Source organism: Podarcis cretensis (genome assembly GCF_951804945.1).
Source record: "Podarcis cretensis genome assembly, chromosome: 11".
Lineage (NCBI taxonomy): Eukaryota > Metazoa > Chordata > Lepidosauria > Squamata > Lacertidae > Podarcis > Podarcis cretensis.
This window is the reverse complement of record NC_137180.1, coordinates 18,192,421-18,206,772: the sequence shown is the minus strand read 5'-3', so window position 1 is coordinate 18,206,772 and position 14,352 is coordinate 18,192,421. Positions and strand designations below refer to the sequence as shown.

The following is a 14,352-nucleotide window of genomic DNA, read 5'->3' as shown; positions in this document are numbered from 1 at the left end:
TCCCCGCTGTCCTGGAGATTTCCCTATGGGCTTTCGTCTTGCGAAGGAAGCCCATAGGGAAATTCGTTTTGCGAAGCGCCTCCAAAACGGAAAACCCTTCCGTCTAGCGGGTTTTCCGTCTTGCGAGGCGTTCGTCTTGCGGGGCACCACTGTACTTTTTATAAAGTGGTCTTCTGTAATGAAATGAATAAGAGCAAGCCATACTATCTAAGCACATGTGCCAGTTCCATCTGCATTGCAATAGTGCTTAAAAGAACATCTATCTCGGAAGCTGTCCTCATCATACTCCCAAACTGATTCTCATTTCAGCAAATATAAAATGCAGGCTTTCCCAACAAGTCCACAAATCACTAGCATGCTACTTATAAAAGGGGCTGACATCAGAGGGTCACACTTTATGCATAAGAAATAGGCCAGCACAATACAGGTAAATAAAACTACAGGTTTATTTTTCATGCCAGGTGTAGAGAACAGTGGGGTTCCCTCCTCCACGTCCAGCATAGAAGTGCATCCCACAGGATCAGACGAATAGCACATCCCTTGGTTTCTGTACTGGATTTGGAGAAGGGTACTTTTTATATTCCATGTCACATGCGAACACATGCAGGGGGCTACTAGTGATTGGGATAGAGCATTCCATTTTTCTGTCTGGAAGCCCATTTGAACGCTAGACTTGATGTAGAGGCAGCAAAGTACTCTCCTCTAGGCCTAGAATTGAAACAGAAGAGGCTGCTGGAGGGAGGAAAGGACAGAGAGCTTCATCTCTCCTCCTTTAGACCACAACTCATTCATTCACTTGCATGTTGCCTATGATATGTTTTGTTTTAGTAAATAATTTTGTTCCGCATCTAAGACTTACAGCACAAACCTATGCATATTAATATTACTGAGAAGCAAATTCCACTGTGTTCAGTAGGACTTGCTCCCTAGTAAATGTGTTTAGATTTAGAAACTAAAAGCTTTAGTATATTTTTTTCTTCAGAGTATGATTAATGATAAAGCTAATGAAAGGGCTCTGCTCCAACTCCTTAAGGAGCTCCAGCTCCACATTTCTCATAACCTTTGAGGCTATGATTGAGCAGCTGCTCATGAAGCCAGGAAACAGCTGGCTCACCTATACTACTTTCTACCATTTCTTAAAGAATAAAATATTCTTTTCTGGTTCACAAAATTTCTCCCACTTTAACTGAAAAATACTTTGTTGACACACCAGTTAGCAAAAAAGAAAAACAGATTCATGACATCACATCAATAACATATGGATGTCCCAATCATATCAGTAGTCAGGGTTACATGATTTCTCCCACAGCCGTGCCAGTGGCCCTCAAGGATGAAAGACTCTTGATGGTGGATATAACTATGAGCAAAATATTCACCTGTTACTGACACAAGAATAAGTCCAAGCAGTAGAGGGCCATGCTTACTTTTGGCAGCTACTATGGTGCAACAAAATTGTATTACCTGAACCCAATATGACTATCATCTGAGATTATGGTTTATGGGGCAGGTGTCTGGGAGGAAAAATGAGTAACTCTTTTTTGATGATGTCGGCATTCATCTAGCCTCTTGCTTCATGCTAAAAGCTTCATAGTGATTCTAACTAATTGTTATTTATAGATAAAATAGCAAAGTGTTGTTGGTAGTGAAAGGCTTGATTATTATTTTTGTTGTTGTTGTCTTGCCTTTCTATAAACCTCAAAATAGCTTTAGGTTTTGACTATATGCTGAAACATTGATTAATGGAACATATAGTTAATAAACTAAATTTTGGAAGGGATGAACTTCAGTAAGTTCTATTTAATATTAAAATATATGCTGAACTGGTCACTTATTTAAAATAATTGCCCATCAAAGTTAAATGCTCCTGTGGATATGTCAATAAGTGGTGTCCCTGGGATTTTTGTTTTTGTACTCATAGATTGCACAGTGGGGATGGACTTATGATTGTAAAGTTGTGGAGTCTACTCTGTGTAACTGGACTAATGTTTCCTGTTTGAGTTGTTTTGTTGTTGTCCTTATACTGTACTGAAACAATACAAATTATTGGGATAAAAAAGTCCTCCTCATTGACTTAGAAATATCCACATTTGTTTCAGTTCTAGAAATATAAAAGTAAATCCAGCGAAAATACTATTTATGATCATTGATGGTCTTGTCCTTTCAAGTTAAGCTACTCATGGAACAGTTAAGTGGCATAAACATTATTGGGAAAAGCAGGCAAAGTCTGTCTTTTTGTTGGAATTTGTAACTTTATGTTAATAAGTAAAGTGCAATGTTCTGATATTTTTACTTTACATTCTTCAGTGAAAAAAAGTAACCCCTCCCCTGTTGTTTAGGTAGAACTCTGCAATTCTTTAACTACCTTTTGTGATATCTCTATATAATTTTAATTAAAGGGCAGCTAACTTATTAGGGAAAATTGTGTTGATATGAGTTGTAATTAAACACTTTAATCAAGGCTTTACAGTTTAAGAGGGTTATAAGGTCATTAACTTGTTTAGGTTTGCTTATTGTTCGTACTGGAATAATTTTCAGAAATTGTTTATGGTTGACTAAACAATTAATAAACATTGCATGCTCAGAATAATCAGTTAAGCTTCTTTAAACTGTATTGTATTTCATTGGTTGCATAGTTCATCATTGTGTGTTAATAAAATGCAGATACGATTATACAGTTACTATGCCTTGGATCCTAAATTGCCCCTTCATTTATGTAAGGCGGGGGGAGGGCAACTTGCAACAGATTCCTGTGCAGCCCCGTAAACCATTCCCAATTCTCATCCAATTTCCAAAATAGATTTTATAGCAGCACTGGTGTCTGCAAGTGGGGAGCGAAAGATCCCCCGCTTTGTGATCTTAGTTTCATTCACTGAATGAAAGCTAGAGTCTAAGCCTGTGTTTAGGTAAGCATTGTGATTTTCTGTGTGGTGTGATTTTCTGTGTGTGTAATTGTTAGTTCCCATCTGTACAAACTAAAAGAGGCTTTACTTCTTAAAGTAACAATTTTCAATGCTGAGAGATAAACAAACAGCTCAAGGAACAAGTGTGTGTCTGAAGCTGTCAGCTGCTGCACATTGGTTTTCTTTAACTAGCTTTATTGTATTTAATAACCAGTGCAGATAGATAGTATACTAATAAAATGTTGATTTTTCATGGTCAATAAGAGTTTGACAGACTTTACATATTGAAGCAAATGGGCAAGTTCCACCAACTTTTTATTTCAATGTAGATGTTTTGCCATCTATATCTATATATACATATTACAGAGGTATGAAATCTGACATTCTTGTTTCTTATCTTTCAAGGAAAAAATTTGTATACAAATGAATATGTGGCAATTAAGCTGGTAAGTTGACATACATTAATAATTACAAGCTCTTAGATTTTCATTAACTAAATAATGCTTGCTTTCAACAAGTTGTATCCAAAATGAAAGAGTTACAGGCCTTATTCAGAGATCGCACAGTTGCCAGCTACTTCCACTTTTCCATGATACAGCAAGTCATTTATTATTCAGTATACCAATGGTTAAAATACTTTTCATCAAATCTTTTTGCTAATATGTATAGTTTAATATTTTCAAGCTACTTGTTACTACTCAGATGACTGGCTCAGCACTGGCTTAGCACTCCAATGGGCCCAGCATTTTTTCCAAGCAACTTTTGGCAACATAGAACACCAGCACATGCTCATTCCCTCTGCCACAGCCCTACAGAAAATGGCAGTTAATTTAATGTCCTGGTGATAAATACTAAAAAAAGAAACTTCTTGCTATTACAAAGCTCATACCTAAACAGATTATCTGGGTAGTTTCTGTGCTTTGAAAAACATGTGCAACCTTTTAAAATGTGTAATGTTTTACAGTATTATGTTTTTAGATGCACTGGAAGCCACCCACAGTGGCTGGGGCAACTCAGTCAGATGGGCAGGGTATAAATAAAATAATAATAATAATAACAACAACAACAACAACAACAACAACAACAATAATAATAGAAATAGACAGTATGGCCTTAGCTTCTGCTGACCCTTTCTAGTCAATCTTGTCATTGGGTCAAGAGTGCCAGCATTTCACTGAAGATCTGTGTTCTGCCCCTTGTAGTATTGTTCCATATTTTCTAAGCTTTTTGGTTGCCTATGATTTGCTCCTGTTAAATACTTTATTTAGTGTTACTGATCTTTATATTTCAGCAGTGTTACTCTACATGACATTGTATCTAATGCCTTGAGTTTTGGACGTGCACGTATTTGTGCACCCCCCACCCCGCCATTGTTAATAACCAAAGGGAAAGCACAGACGCTTTGATTTGTCCCAATCGCCCTTGGCATTAGCTGTGTGATTAAAATCTGGGGAGTTTGGCTGTGAAAGGAAATCATCTCTGTCTCCCTCTTCCTCCACCCTTTTACTGAAGTGGTGTCTGGTGAAAAGGTGGACTAGAAGATATTTAGAAAAGGGGAGTATAGTGGTCCTCCCAGTTTCAGAGGATCAAGGAAGAGAAAATAAATACTGTGTACATTGACCTAGGGACGCAGGTGGCGCTGTGGGTTAAAGCCTCAGCGCCTAGGACTTGCCGATCGAAAGGTCGGCGGTTCGAATCCCTGTGGCGGGGTGCGCTCCCGCTGCTCGGTCCCAGCGCCTGCCAACCTAGCAGTTCGAAAGCACCTCCGGGTGCAAGTAGATAAATAGGGACCGCTTACCAGCGGGAAGGTAAACGACGTTTCCGTGTGCGGCTCTGGCTCGCCAGAGCAGCGATGTCACGCTGGCCACGTGACCCGGAAGTGTCTCCGGACAGCGCTGGCCCCTGGCCTCTTAAGTGAGATGGGCGCACAACCCCAGAGTCTGTCAAGACTGGCCCGTACGGGCAGGGGTACCTTTACCTTTACTTTTTTTACATTGACCTAACGTGAGATTTTTATGTTAGGGGGCACTCAAAACAGTTGCTTGCCTTGGAAGAGGGATCACTTAGGGAAGTTACTATTGCAGTAGGTGCATATTTGTGCTCATATGCTTTTCCTGGCTGCTAGAGGCTTGTGTTCCTTTGAAACTGAGATTTCTACTCCTGTAATTGCTAAATTAACAGCACCTCCATACATTGCATATATTTTAATTCTGCCTTTGGCATCCAGTGTTTCTTCCTAATCCCAAAGAAACATTTTTGAAATGACAGTTCTATATGCAGTATGGAGTACAAATTAAATGAGGTGTAAATATTGTATTATCAGTATTGCACTGTGATAAATGGGTTTAAGAAAGTAAATATTGTCAAAGTCTCTTTTGGTTGAAGGAAAATTGGAAAGATACTTCTTCAGATAGCAGTCGTATTAACATTGTTGCGTTGAGAACTTGACTTTTAAAATCTAAAATCTTGGTCTCTTCAGGAGCCAATGAAGTCAAGAGCACCACAGCTGCACTTGGAATACAGATTCTACAAGCAGTTAGGATCTGGTGGTAAGTATAATTATCAAGTTGTAGCATAATGTGAAGTACTACAATAATGAGGTTATAGATTGGTTAATAAAAGTCCCACAATTTGATATGTAAATATTTGTGCATTTTATCACACACAAGTATATTTAATGTCATTGGTTTATATTAATAGTCACAGGTACTTGCTACACAGTTCATTGAAGCTACATCTAGAATTAGCCTGATGACAATTTTCCGTTGAAATCGCTCAGATTTCTTTTACTCTGGCCAGTGTTCAGCATATGTGTTTGCCCTATGGAAATACATTTTTCAGAGGAAAAACATCTGCCAGTGAAAGTTAGGTACCTCGATCCTTGTAAGGCTGGTTTGGAGAAACTGTTGCTGAGATTTAATTCCATATTGCAATATAGTATATAACATTCAGTTTGACCTTACGTGAGTAGTAGAAAATGTAGCTCAGAGACCAAATTGAAATACTTTGGTGAGGCAGCTGTGTTCAGAAAATATGCTTCTGCTGTTCTCCATGACCAGAACTGGTTGCAGACCTTACTGGCTGTCTTCCATGTGTGTATTTTATGCCTATCATTATGGAAATTGGTCATAGGATAAGGTGCTACACAGTAGCTTATAATAAATTTAGACAGTACTCCTCTTTGGATAACTTCTACCCTGCATATCATAAGAAAATGCACCCCCCCCCAGGAATGACAGGAACCAAGAAGCCAGAAATGCAGGGAATAGAAAGTGTTTGCCTCATACATTTGTCGAGTCTGAAGTTCTTAAAAATCCACCTGGAATCCACTGAAATAAAGATGTCAAAACTAGTGTTCTGGGAGCAGTAGGAATTGGTTGTTCACTCATTTCTATTTAGTTATGCCTCACCAAATCTCTTGCCACTTCTTTCAGTACTGTTTAGTCTTCATTGTCCTTAATTATAGCGGTAACCCCTGAGGTAGTAGGTTTGAATAGATTGAAATTATATTGCAAATCCAATACGCTGCTATGTTTTATGTAAGAAATAGTATGCCAAAGAGCTTTCTTACAGGTTTTGCATCAATTCCATGTTCTGCTTGCTGATGTTGCATGTTCTCCAAAACCCAAGATGACCAACATATATCACAGCGTGTTTGAAAATAAATTTTTAGTTTTTCTTTGTTGCCCAAATTGCAGTAGATGAATGCCTGGCTTGCAAATCATATTAAATTGGAGTTAAAATAAAATGTGGTTTAACAAGAGCAAGCAGAATGCTGGTATACAATCCTGAAATTGCAGGCACTTCTCTCTCCACTCCTGCTGTGCTGGATAAGAAACAAAGTCATAGCCTGACTTGTTGTTTTGGCAGAACCTGGTTTCATGGTTTATTCACTTGCTCTTTACTCATGGTTTGTTTTGCTCTTTTCCTTGCCAGTGTGGCAGCAGCAGGAACTGGGGAAAACCAAAATGCCTTTGATCTAGCAGCGTGCACCAGCATAGTCCTTGTTCACATAAAACCACATTTCATTTTAACTGATTTAATGAGATATGAGAACCAGACTAATGCAACTTAGGTTGCTAATATTTTTCATCTAGAACAAGAGTATGTACATGACAAAACTATTTATGATTATATCTTCTATACTGCTGTTACAAAAGAAGATGTCTATTATAACTGATTGCATTCATGTCAGACTTTTAGTTGACATTGTTAGGAGAATTGTTGGCCGCCTAAATTTGAACCACAGTAGTGAAGCATCAGAGGGCATTGTTTGTTGTATTTTCTACTATATTTTGATGATGTTTAGTTCATAGTTCTGTGAACAAGAAACTGGATGTTAACTTTGACAACAAAACAGCTTAATATGATAAAATACTTTGTATATATTATTCAGTATAAATGTTTTGCATGTTGGTCATTAGCAGCATCCTCTATCTGTATGTATCATGTAGATAGATTTCAGACACTTTCCTAAACTACTTGGAGTTACTGAGGGGGTCTGTTCTACAAGTCTAGCCCCCATACCATAATTGGGCTTTAAAATAAAGCCAGCTATTGGTTTCAATAAGAAGTTCTTTTCAGCCTAAAACCTGCTGGTGGGGGTGGCACAAAGAGTGGGTGTTGTGGGCTGGAAGGGGAGGATCCATAGGCTCCATCCAGCCCACTAGTTCCCCAACTTTGTTGTGTTGGGATGAAAGCAGCATAGTGATACTGGTGCAATATGGGTAAGCTATCTTTGAGGATCCCCCCAAAGCATCAAAAATATCCAATGTAGGGCATGTGACTGAAACTCTGTCTTCAGCTACTAGAACTATAGAATTAGATTTGAAAGGCTTCTCGAAGGTTATCTAGTATAGTACCCTGTTCAATGCAAGGTCTGCAATGCAGCATACAACTACAGCATCCCAGACAGTTGGCCAGAAGCCTTTTTGTTTGATGTACCTGGTACCTGATCTTGTCAGGATCCATTTCTTGATGTCATTAGGTTTTGGCCAGCACCAGTAACAAGTGCAGTGTTGGATTCTCATGAGCAAATGTGACTTGGCTCCCAGCTGCCGCCTTAATGCATGGGGAAGCTCATCTGATTTGGAAGGGATTTGCTGCCAACAGGGCCTGCCTTTCTGTGAAGTGTCCTGTGTCTGCAGAAGACATTGCTGCTGCTTGCTGACTAATGGAGCATTGTTAAGCCAGCACACACTTTCCACCTATTGCAAGATAGATGAAAATGCCCCAGATGACAATAGGTTTAGGCTGATTCTTGATTTTTCAGCTCCACTTGATGTAGAAGTTTGTATATGTTCTGTAGCTAGCTGGGTAAAAGTTGAATGGGAGAAAAGCAGGCAATCTCTGGTATCTCTGCACAAGCTGTTCCATTGCTGAGCTTCGATATTTTCTTTCAACACTGACAGAGGGATCAGAGAGAAAGGAAGGGGAGGGGTAGCTGAAAATAGAGGTCACAAGTAAAGTATACCACTCCCACTGATTCCCCCCCCCCCGCCCAAGGCACTGCCTACTTTTGATTATGGCACTTGATTGTTTTCCATGGGCCACAGGCTCTTCACAGAAAACATGTTCTCTGAAACATGCTTTGAATAAAATACACCACAAATCATTTGTAGCTTTTTCTTTGGCCAAGGAAAACTGGTACACTAAGTTAAGGAGCATTAGGAAACACTATAACTTTACATATCTGCTGTTGGAAAATACAGTTTATTTGGGGTCTTACAGCATTTTTTAAAATAAACACAGGCATACAGCTTTTAGTCCAGATTTTGAACGACTATTGATAGTAATAACAGATAGATGATGATGATGATGATGATAGTAAGAGATGCACAGGCATATCTTGTTGATGTACCCCTGAGAATGAACAATAGAATAATCTGCCTATATCCATATGGTGATAGCCAACTTAGATTCATTTATTTCAATGGGTCTGCTCTGAGCATTATCTAAAGCTGTAATTGCAACACCATTTACTTCCACGCAAGTGCCATTGAATTCAGTTGAACTTATTTCTGAGTAGACACGGTTAGCTGCATAACAGTGCGGGCCTATCGCCCATACACCATTGCATGCTCTTCTAGATAATGTTTCATAAAATTGCACTGGGATTGTTTACTTTTCAGAGCCGCTGGCTCAAACCAGATAAATGTTTTAGGTCTGAACTACACATGTTCTGAAAGAGCAATGTATTATTAGATTCAGGTTAGCTTGATTGATCTCATGCACTGTGAAGTGCTTATTCTTGAGCTCCATAGATACAGTTTGTGGGATTTAGAAATTTGCAGAACCTTGGTTCTGTTGTAGCAAACAGAAGATGATGGACAATGTTCAGTATAGACATGGGCAAAATGCTAGAAATTCTAGCATCTTCTGGTAAAAATACTAAAATTCATTGGTTGTAACTTTATATTTTATCTTGATGGCAGTGGTGCATGACAACCGTTAAGTAGACAATGTGCTAGACTTTGTAAGTTACCATAAGATTGGGCTTCATAAAGTTCATTGTGTACCTTGTGTGTGGATGTTTATCTTGTAATTAAGTTATTGTGCACAATAACTGGCAACCTGTCATAGCAAATAATTAAATACCAGCATTTAAGTCTGCACATTCCTAGGATTACAAAACCTAGTATTTCAGTATAATATTTCAGGTACAGCCCAAACTACAATGAAAAGGGAGAACTTAAGAATTATTTAGTGAATCAAATATTTCCTGCAACAAGAAACTTAATAGTGATAAGTAGCTTAAAGTCTGTGGAAATCTTTGTGTAAGATAGTCTTAATTATTCTCCAGTTGAAATGTGAGATGGTTCTTAGAACAAAAGTGTGTTGCAATGACTGTTTCATTTCATTTTCCCAGATGGAATACCTCAGGTTTACTATTTTGGCCCTTGTGGCAAGTATAATGCTATGGTGCTGGAACTATTGGGACCTAGTTTGGAAGATTTATTTGACTTGTGTGATAGGACTTTTTCTCTAAAAACTGTTCTTATGATAGCCATACAGTTGGTGAGTATACTTCTATTTTCTTTTTTAAATAATGGTCCATTCAGTATTAGCTGGATATTCTTTGAGCAAATGCAGAAAGAATGTGTCACCTGGTTGCTTAAAACTCTTTAGGGTTGTTTTCCACTGTATTCTCTGTGAACAGTACTGTTAGATGTCATGAAGACAAAGGGTTGGCTATGGAGGTCCTATGAGCAGAGTTCTAGTCATTGAAAGGAGGGCAGATGATTCACACAGATTCCACTAAAAACCTGCTTCAAAGTGTTGGAAGAACCTCTGAAATATTGTGGAAGATAAATGGATGGGGGAGGGGGAATCAGCAAATATTGCCTCCCATCCCTCTTTTGCTATAGACAACCTCTGCTTTTCACAAACTGCCCTTTTGTTTGTAGAGGGGCTACTCTGGATCCAAGCTACATCGTTATACTTAACTAAACACATTAATAAACAAACCATTACATTTAGATCTAGCATGAAATATAATTGAGGATGCTGTATGCTCACTGATGAAAAACATTTGAACGTAGAAAATCTGAACTTTGTGAATTGTATTGCTCTGTCTCTGTTATTCATGGAAAGGACCAAACAGCAATGCAAACCCCCCCCCGTGCAAACTATTCTTCCACATTTCACTTGGGACTCTCTTCATATTTCAGGCTCATTTTAATTGTTGTACTACCTGGAAACTGATTTTCAGCATGCTACGTTCAGTACCAGTTTCTGCATTATGTAATTCAGGTGCAGATTTTTATAATATTTTGAGGTCTGTTCATTCAGCACCCATTTAATTTACAAGGCAGTGCTGGGGTTCTATTAAGCAGGTTTGAATTCTTATCGAAAATCCATTTTCTTCACAATAAAAATCAAGTTTCCTTTTTCTGTGAAGTGTTACACACTGTCATCTTGGCCATTTTTTCCTTAGGTGCATTAAAGTTTAAAAGTGGTTGCCTAATAATCTTAATGGACAGAATGCAAGCACTACTTAGTTTAACAAAGAGTAATTGAAACACACGCAGTGACTCAGCACTAAAAAGCAAACGTGTGTACTCCTGAAGAAGTGAACATTGCTGCTTTGCTTCTCAGATGTTTTGCTGCTGTGTTGTAGTTTGGCTTAACGTGTTATCAGACCATTGACTCATAGTTCAGGTCTCCCTAGGCAGACCATCAATCATAGATCATAGGGGAAAATTTTGTTACAGTTTGTAGCTTGTCTGGAGACAGCCTGGATGTAGATGATGTATTAAACCAAACCATGGCTTAAGTTCAGCATAGAGCAGCAGCAAAATGACTGGGAAGCAGCAGAGCGGCTTGGGAGTCCATGTGTTTTGTTGTTCGTGCTAGGCCACTTAGCTGCTCACTAGTCATAAAAGAGTGCCTGCTGTTGCAGCCTCAACCAAAGCTAGACGTTTCAATGAAAGAAGAGCTTCCATTTTTATTTTTAGACACATGAAGAAACAGGTTCTTTCAAGACAGAAAAGATATAGCAATTTTTTGTTTTTATTTGTTCTGCTACTATAGTTGTGGTAAAAAACAAACAAACTTTCTTTCATTCTGTTTAATAGATTTCTCGAATGGAATATGTTCATTCAAAGAACTTAATATACAGAGATGTAAAACCTGAAAACTTCTTAATAGGACGACCAGGAAACAAAACTCAACAAATTATTCATATTATAGATTTTGGTTTGGCAAAAGAATATATAGATCCAGAGACAAAGAAGCACATACCATACCGAGAACACAAAAGCCTTACAGGAACTGCTAGATACATGAGTATAAATACACATTTAGGAAAAGGTATGTATTTATTTTTAGAACACAAACTTAACCAATTCACTAGAATTCTGACCAGCTCTGTGCATATTAATCACTTTTGCAAACAACTTGTTTTTGTAGTTCAGATAGGCTTTATTTGTTTTATCGAAGGGTACTTGAGTGCATGTTGAGCATAAAAATACTTGCTTTTGTGTTTAAATAGTGGACTTGAGCAGCTTTCGTATGAGGAAATGTTACAATGTATGGGGCTTTTCATTTTAAATAAAATACAAGTAAGGTGGACTTAACTGTCCAGGGGTCCTTTACCTTTTTACCTTTACCTATAGAAATGTGTAAAATTGAGTGGAGAAGTAGAGATATTATTTTTCTTTCTTGCATCATATTAGAAACCAGAGTCAGGCAATCAACCTGAATGGTGGAAGATTCAGAAGAGGCAAAAAAAGTAATTCTTCACACAGTGCATATTGTTAAACTATGGAATTCACTGACATAAGATGCAGTGATAGCCACCTATTTGGATGGCTTTTAAAGGGGATTGATGGAGCACATAGATGGGCTATAGATGGCTGCTAGTCCAGTATGTCTCTAAATACTAGTTGCTGGGGTGCATAGTGAGTGCATTGTGCTCGTTTCTTGCTTGTGGGCTCTCCATTGGCTTCTGGTTGGCCACTGTGAGAACAGATACTGTACTACATGGGCCTTTGGACCATACCATCTGTACCTTTTCATTTTGAGTTATCTCTTTTTTTCTTTCCTATTCCAACCATGATGGCTGTGATTCATCATACAACTCAATGCTAATAGCAACTGTTTTGTAACTTTGTGTCCAAGATAGCTCACCCTACAAAATTCAAAACAGATACGGTAAATATAACAATAGAAATGAAACAATCAAAATAAACAAACCACTATCAGTGCTACATAAAAAGAAGCAGCAGTAAAGATCCAGTTAAGTAAAAGCCCTGGATAATTAGCGTGTCCAAGAATATAAGCTTGTGTGCCTCATAGAGCTCTGTGGAATGAGTTCCAAAAATGAAGGGCTACCACAGAAAAGTGTCTTATCCCCGCTTGTCAATTGCCTAAACTGAGGGCAGGGACACCTACAGCAGGACCTTGGAAGATTTCAAGTGAACAGGCAGCCTCTCATGTGGTTAAATGTGTACCAGTGTTTTAAAGGTTGTGCTCTGGAGGATGTGGCTTGCTTTTTATTCTTTTATAGAAAGAGAATAAACCTCCAGGATCCCAACAACTCAAAAGTGTTTTAAGAACTGCAGATGGGGCTTTCTCTTTGACTTGACCTAGAATTTGTGTAAGACTGGAATCATGGCAGTTTCACAAGTGCTTTCAGAAGCCAGTGTATGTAGCTCTCTGCTTTTTCAGAAGGGAGAACAGTGTGTTGTGGGCACCTTTCATAACACAGCCATAAAACTGGGAGGAACTTAAAACCGGTGTTCATAGCTATTATTCTCCTCCCACTCCCTGGTCCTGAAAGGGTGCTGTGAGCAGTTTTGCATGCAGCCTTTGGAAACTCTCCACACTTCCCTAAAAGAAAAAAAGGTGGCGGGTGCAGGGGAAGAGAAGCACATGTTTCTGAAATCAATAGGCAGAGTTCATTTTTTGCATTCAGGAATATGGAGAGCTGGAATAGTGTGTCTTGGCTTTCTAGAACACAACTCTTGCAGGTTTAAGCCCCCAATATCTTGTTTGTTGCTATAACATGGCAACAACACAGTCCATTTTCAAAGCAGTTCTTTTTTACTTAAATATATAATTAAATTAGAGCAGTAGCAGTTAAATTTAGACTCCATATTTCCACACTTTTAAAGGCTTGAGAAGTAAAGAATAATTTGTTTTCTTACCAAGATTTTTTTTTTACCTAAAATTATACTTGAGAAGTAGCTGTAGAACATAGCAAATATATTTTTGTAGCTGTGCATCTTGTATCATTCCTTTCTTATGAATAAGTTCAGAACTTGGAGTCTTAACATTTTAACTTTACTTTTCCAGAGCAAAGTAGAAGAGATGATTTGGAAGCTTTAGGTCATATGTTCATGTATTTTTTAAGAGGCAGTCTTCCATGGCAAGGCTTAAAGGTAGTGTGCCAATTATTTGAATTTGTTTGCTCAAGTATTGTCATAGTTTCATAAAATATTTCTGAAGCAACTCAATATCTTTTCAAATTTAGGCAGATACACTGAAAGAACGGTATCAGAAAATTGGAGACACAAAGCGAGCAACCCCCATAGAAGTACTGTGTGAGAACTTTCCAGGTAATCATTTCTTCTGTAAAAGAACTGTCTGTATAGAGTTGACATTGCCAGATTTAAGTTGCTCACTAAATTAAGATGCTACACCATGGTCGTATTTGTGATGTCAGTCATGCATATTTTCTCTTGACTCTTACCTTCACCATTTTGGTTTAATTAATGTTTAGCATATTGGTGAGGAAACAGGTTTCATTGTTTCTTGTGCTCCCCCACATTTTTCATTTGCCTGCTGTGTAAGAGGAACTGTTTCGAATAGATTTTATGAAGCTGACCATGCAATTGGTGGCTGGTAGACATGTAGTGAATTCATGAGTGAGATCTCAGAAATCAACTATGCAGCTGCCAAAAGGGCTTTGATTGCTAAGAGTCCAATATCGCATATTGAGAATGATCTC

The 14,352-nt window shown here is 38.3% G+C and overlaps 1 protein-coding gene across 7 annotated transcripts in view; it reads left to right on the top strand.

Annotated features, from left to right (window-relative positions):
• CSNK1G3 (casein kinase 1 gamma 3) overlaps positions 1 to 14,352 on the top strand; it is a 51,431-nt gene that overhangs the window by 15,203 nt on the left and 21,876 nt on the right. For all 7 annotated transcript variants that reach the window (XM_079995686.1, XM_079995684.1, XM_079995685.1 and 4 more), the window contains exons 4-9: positions 3,306 to 3,346; positions 5,380 to 5,449; positions 9,769 to 9,917; positions 11,477 to 11,711; positions 13,698 to 13,783; positions 13,876 to 13,960. In XM_079995686.1, coding sequence (XP_079851812.1) covers positions 3,306 to 3,346; positions 5,380 to 5,449; positions 9,769 to 9,917; positions 11,477 to 11,711; positions 13,698 to 13,783; positions 13,876 to 13,960 — 666 coding nt within the window. The remainder of the gene's footprint in view (positions 1 to 3,305; positions 3,347 to 5,379; positions 5,450 to 9,768; positions 9,918 to 11,476; positions 11,712 to 13,697; positions 13,784 to 13,875; positions 13,961 to 14,352) is intronic.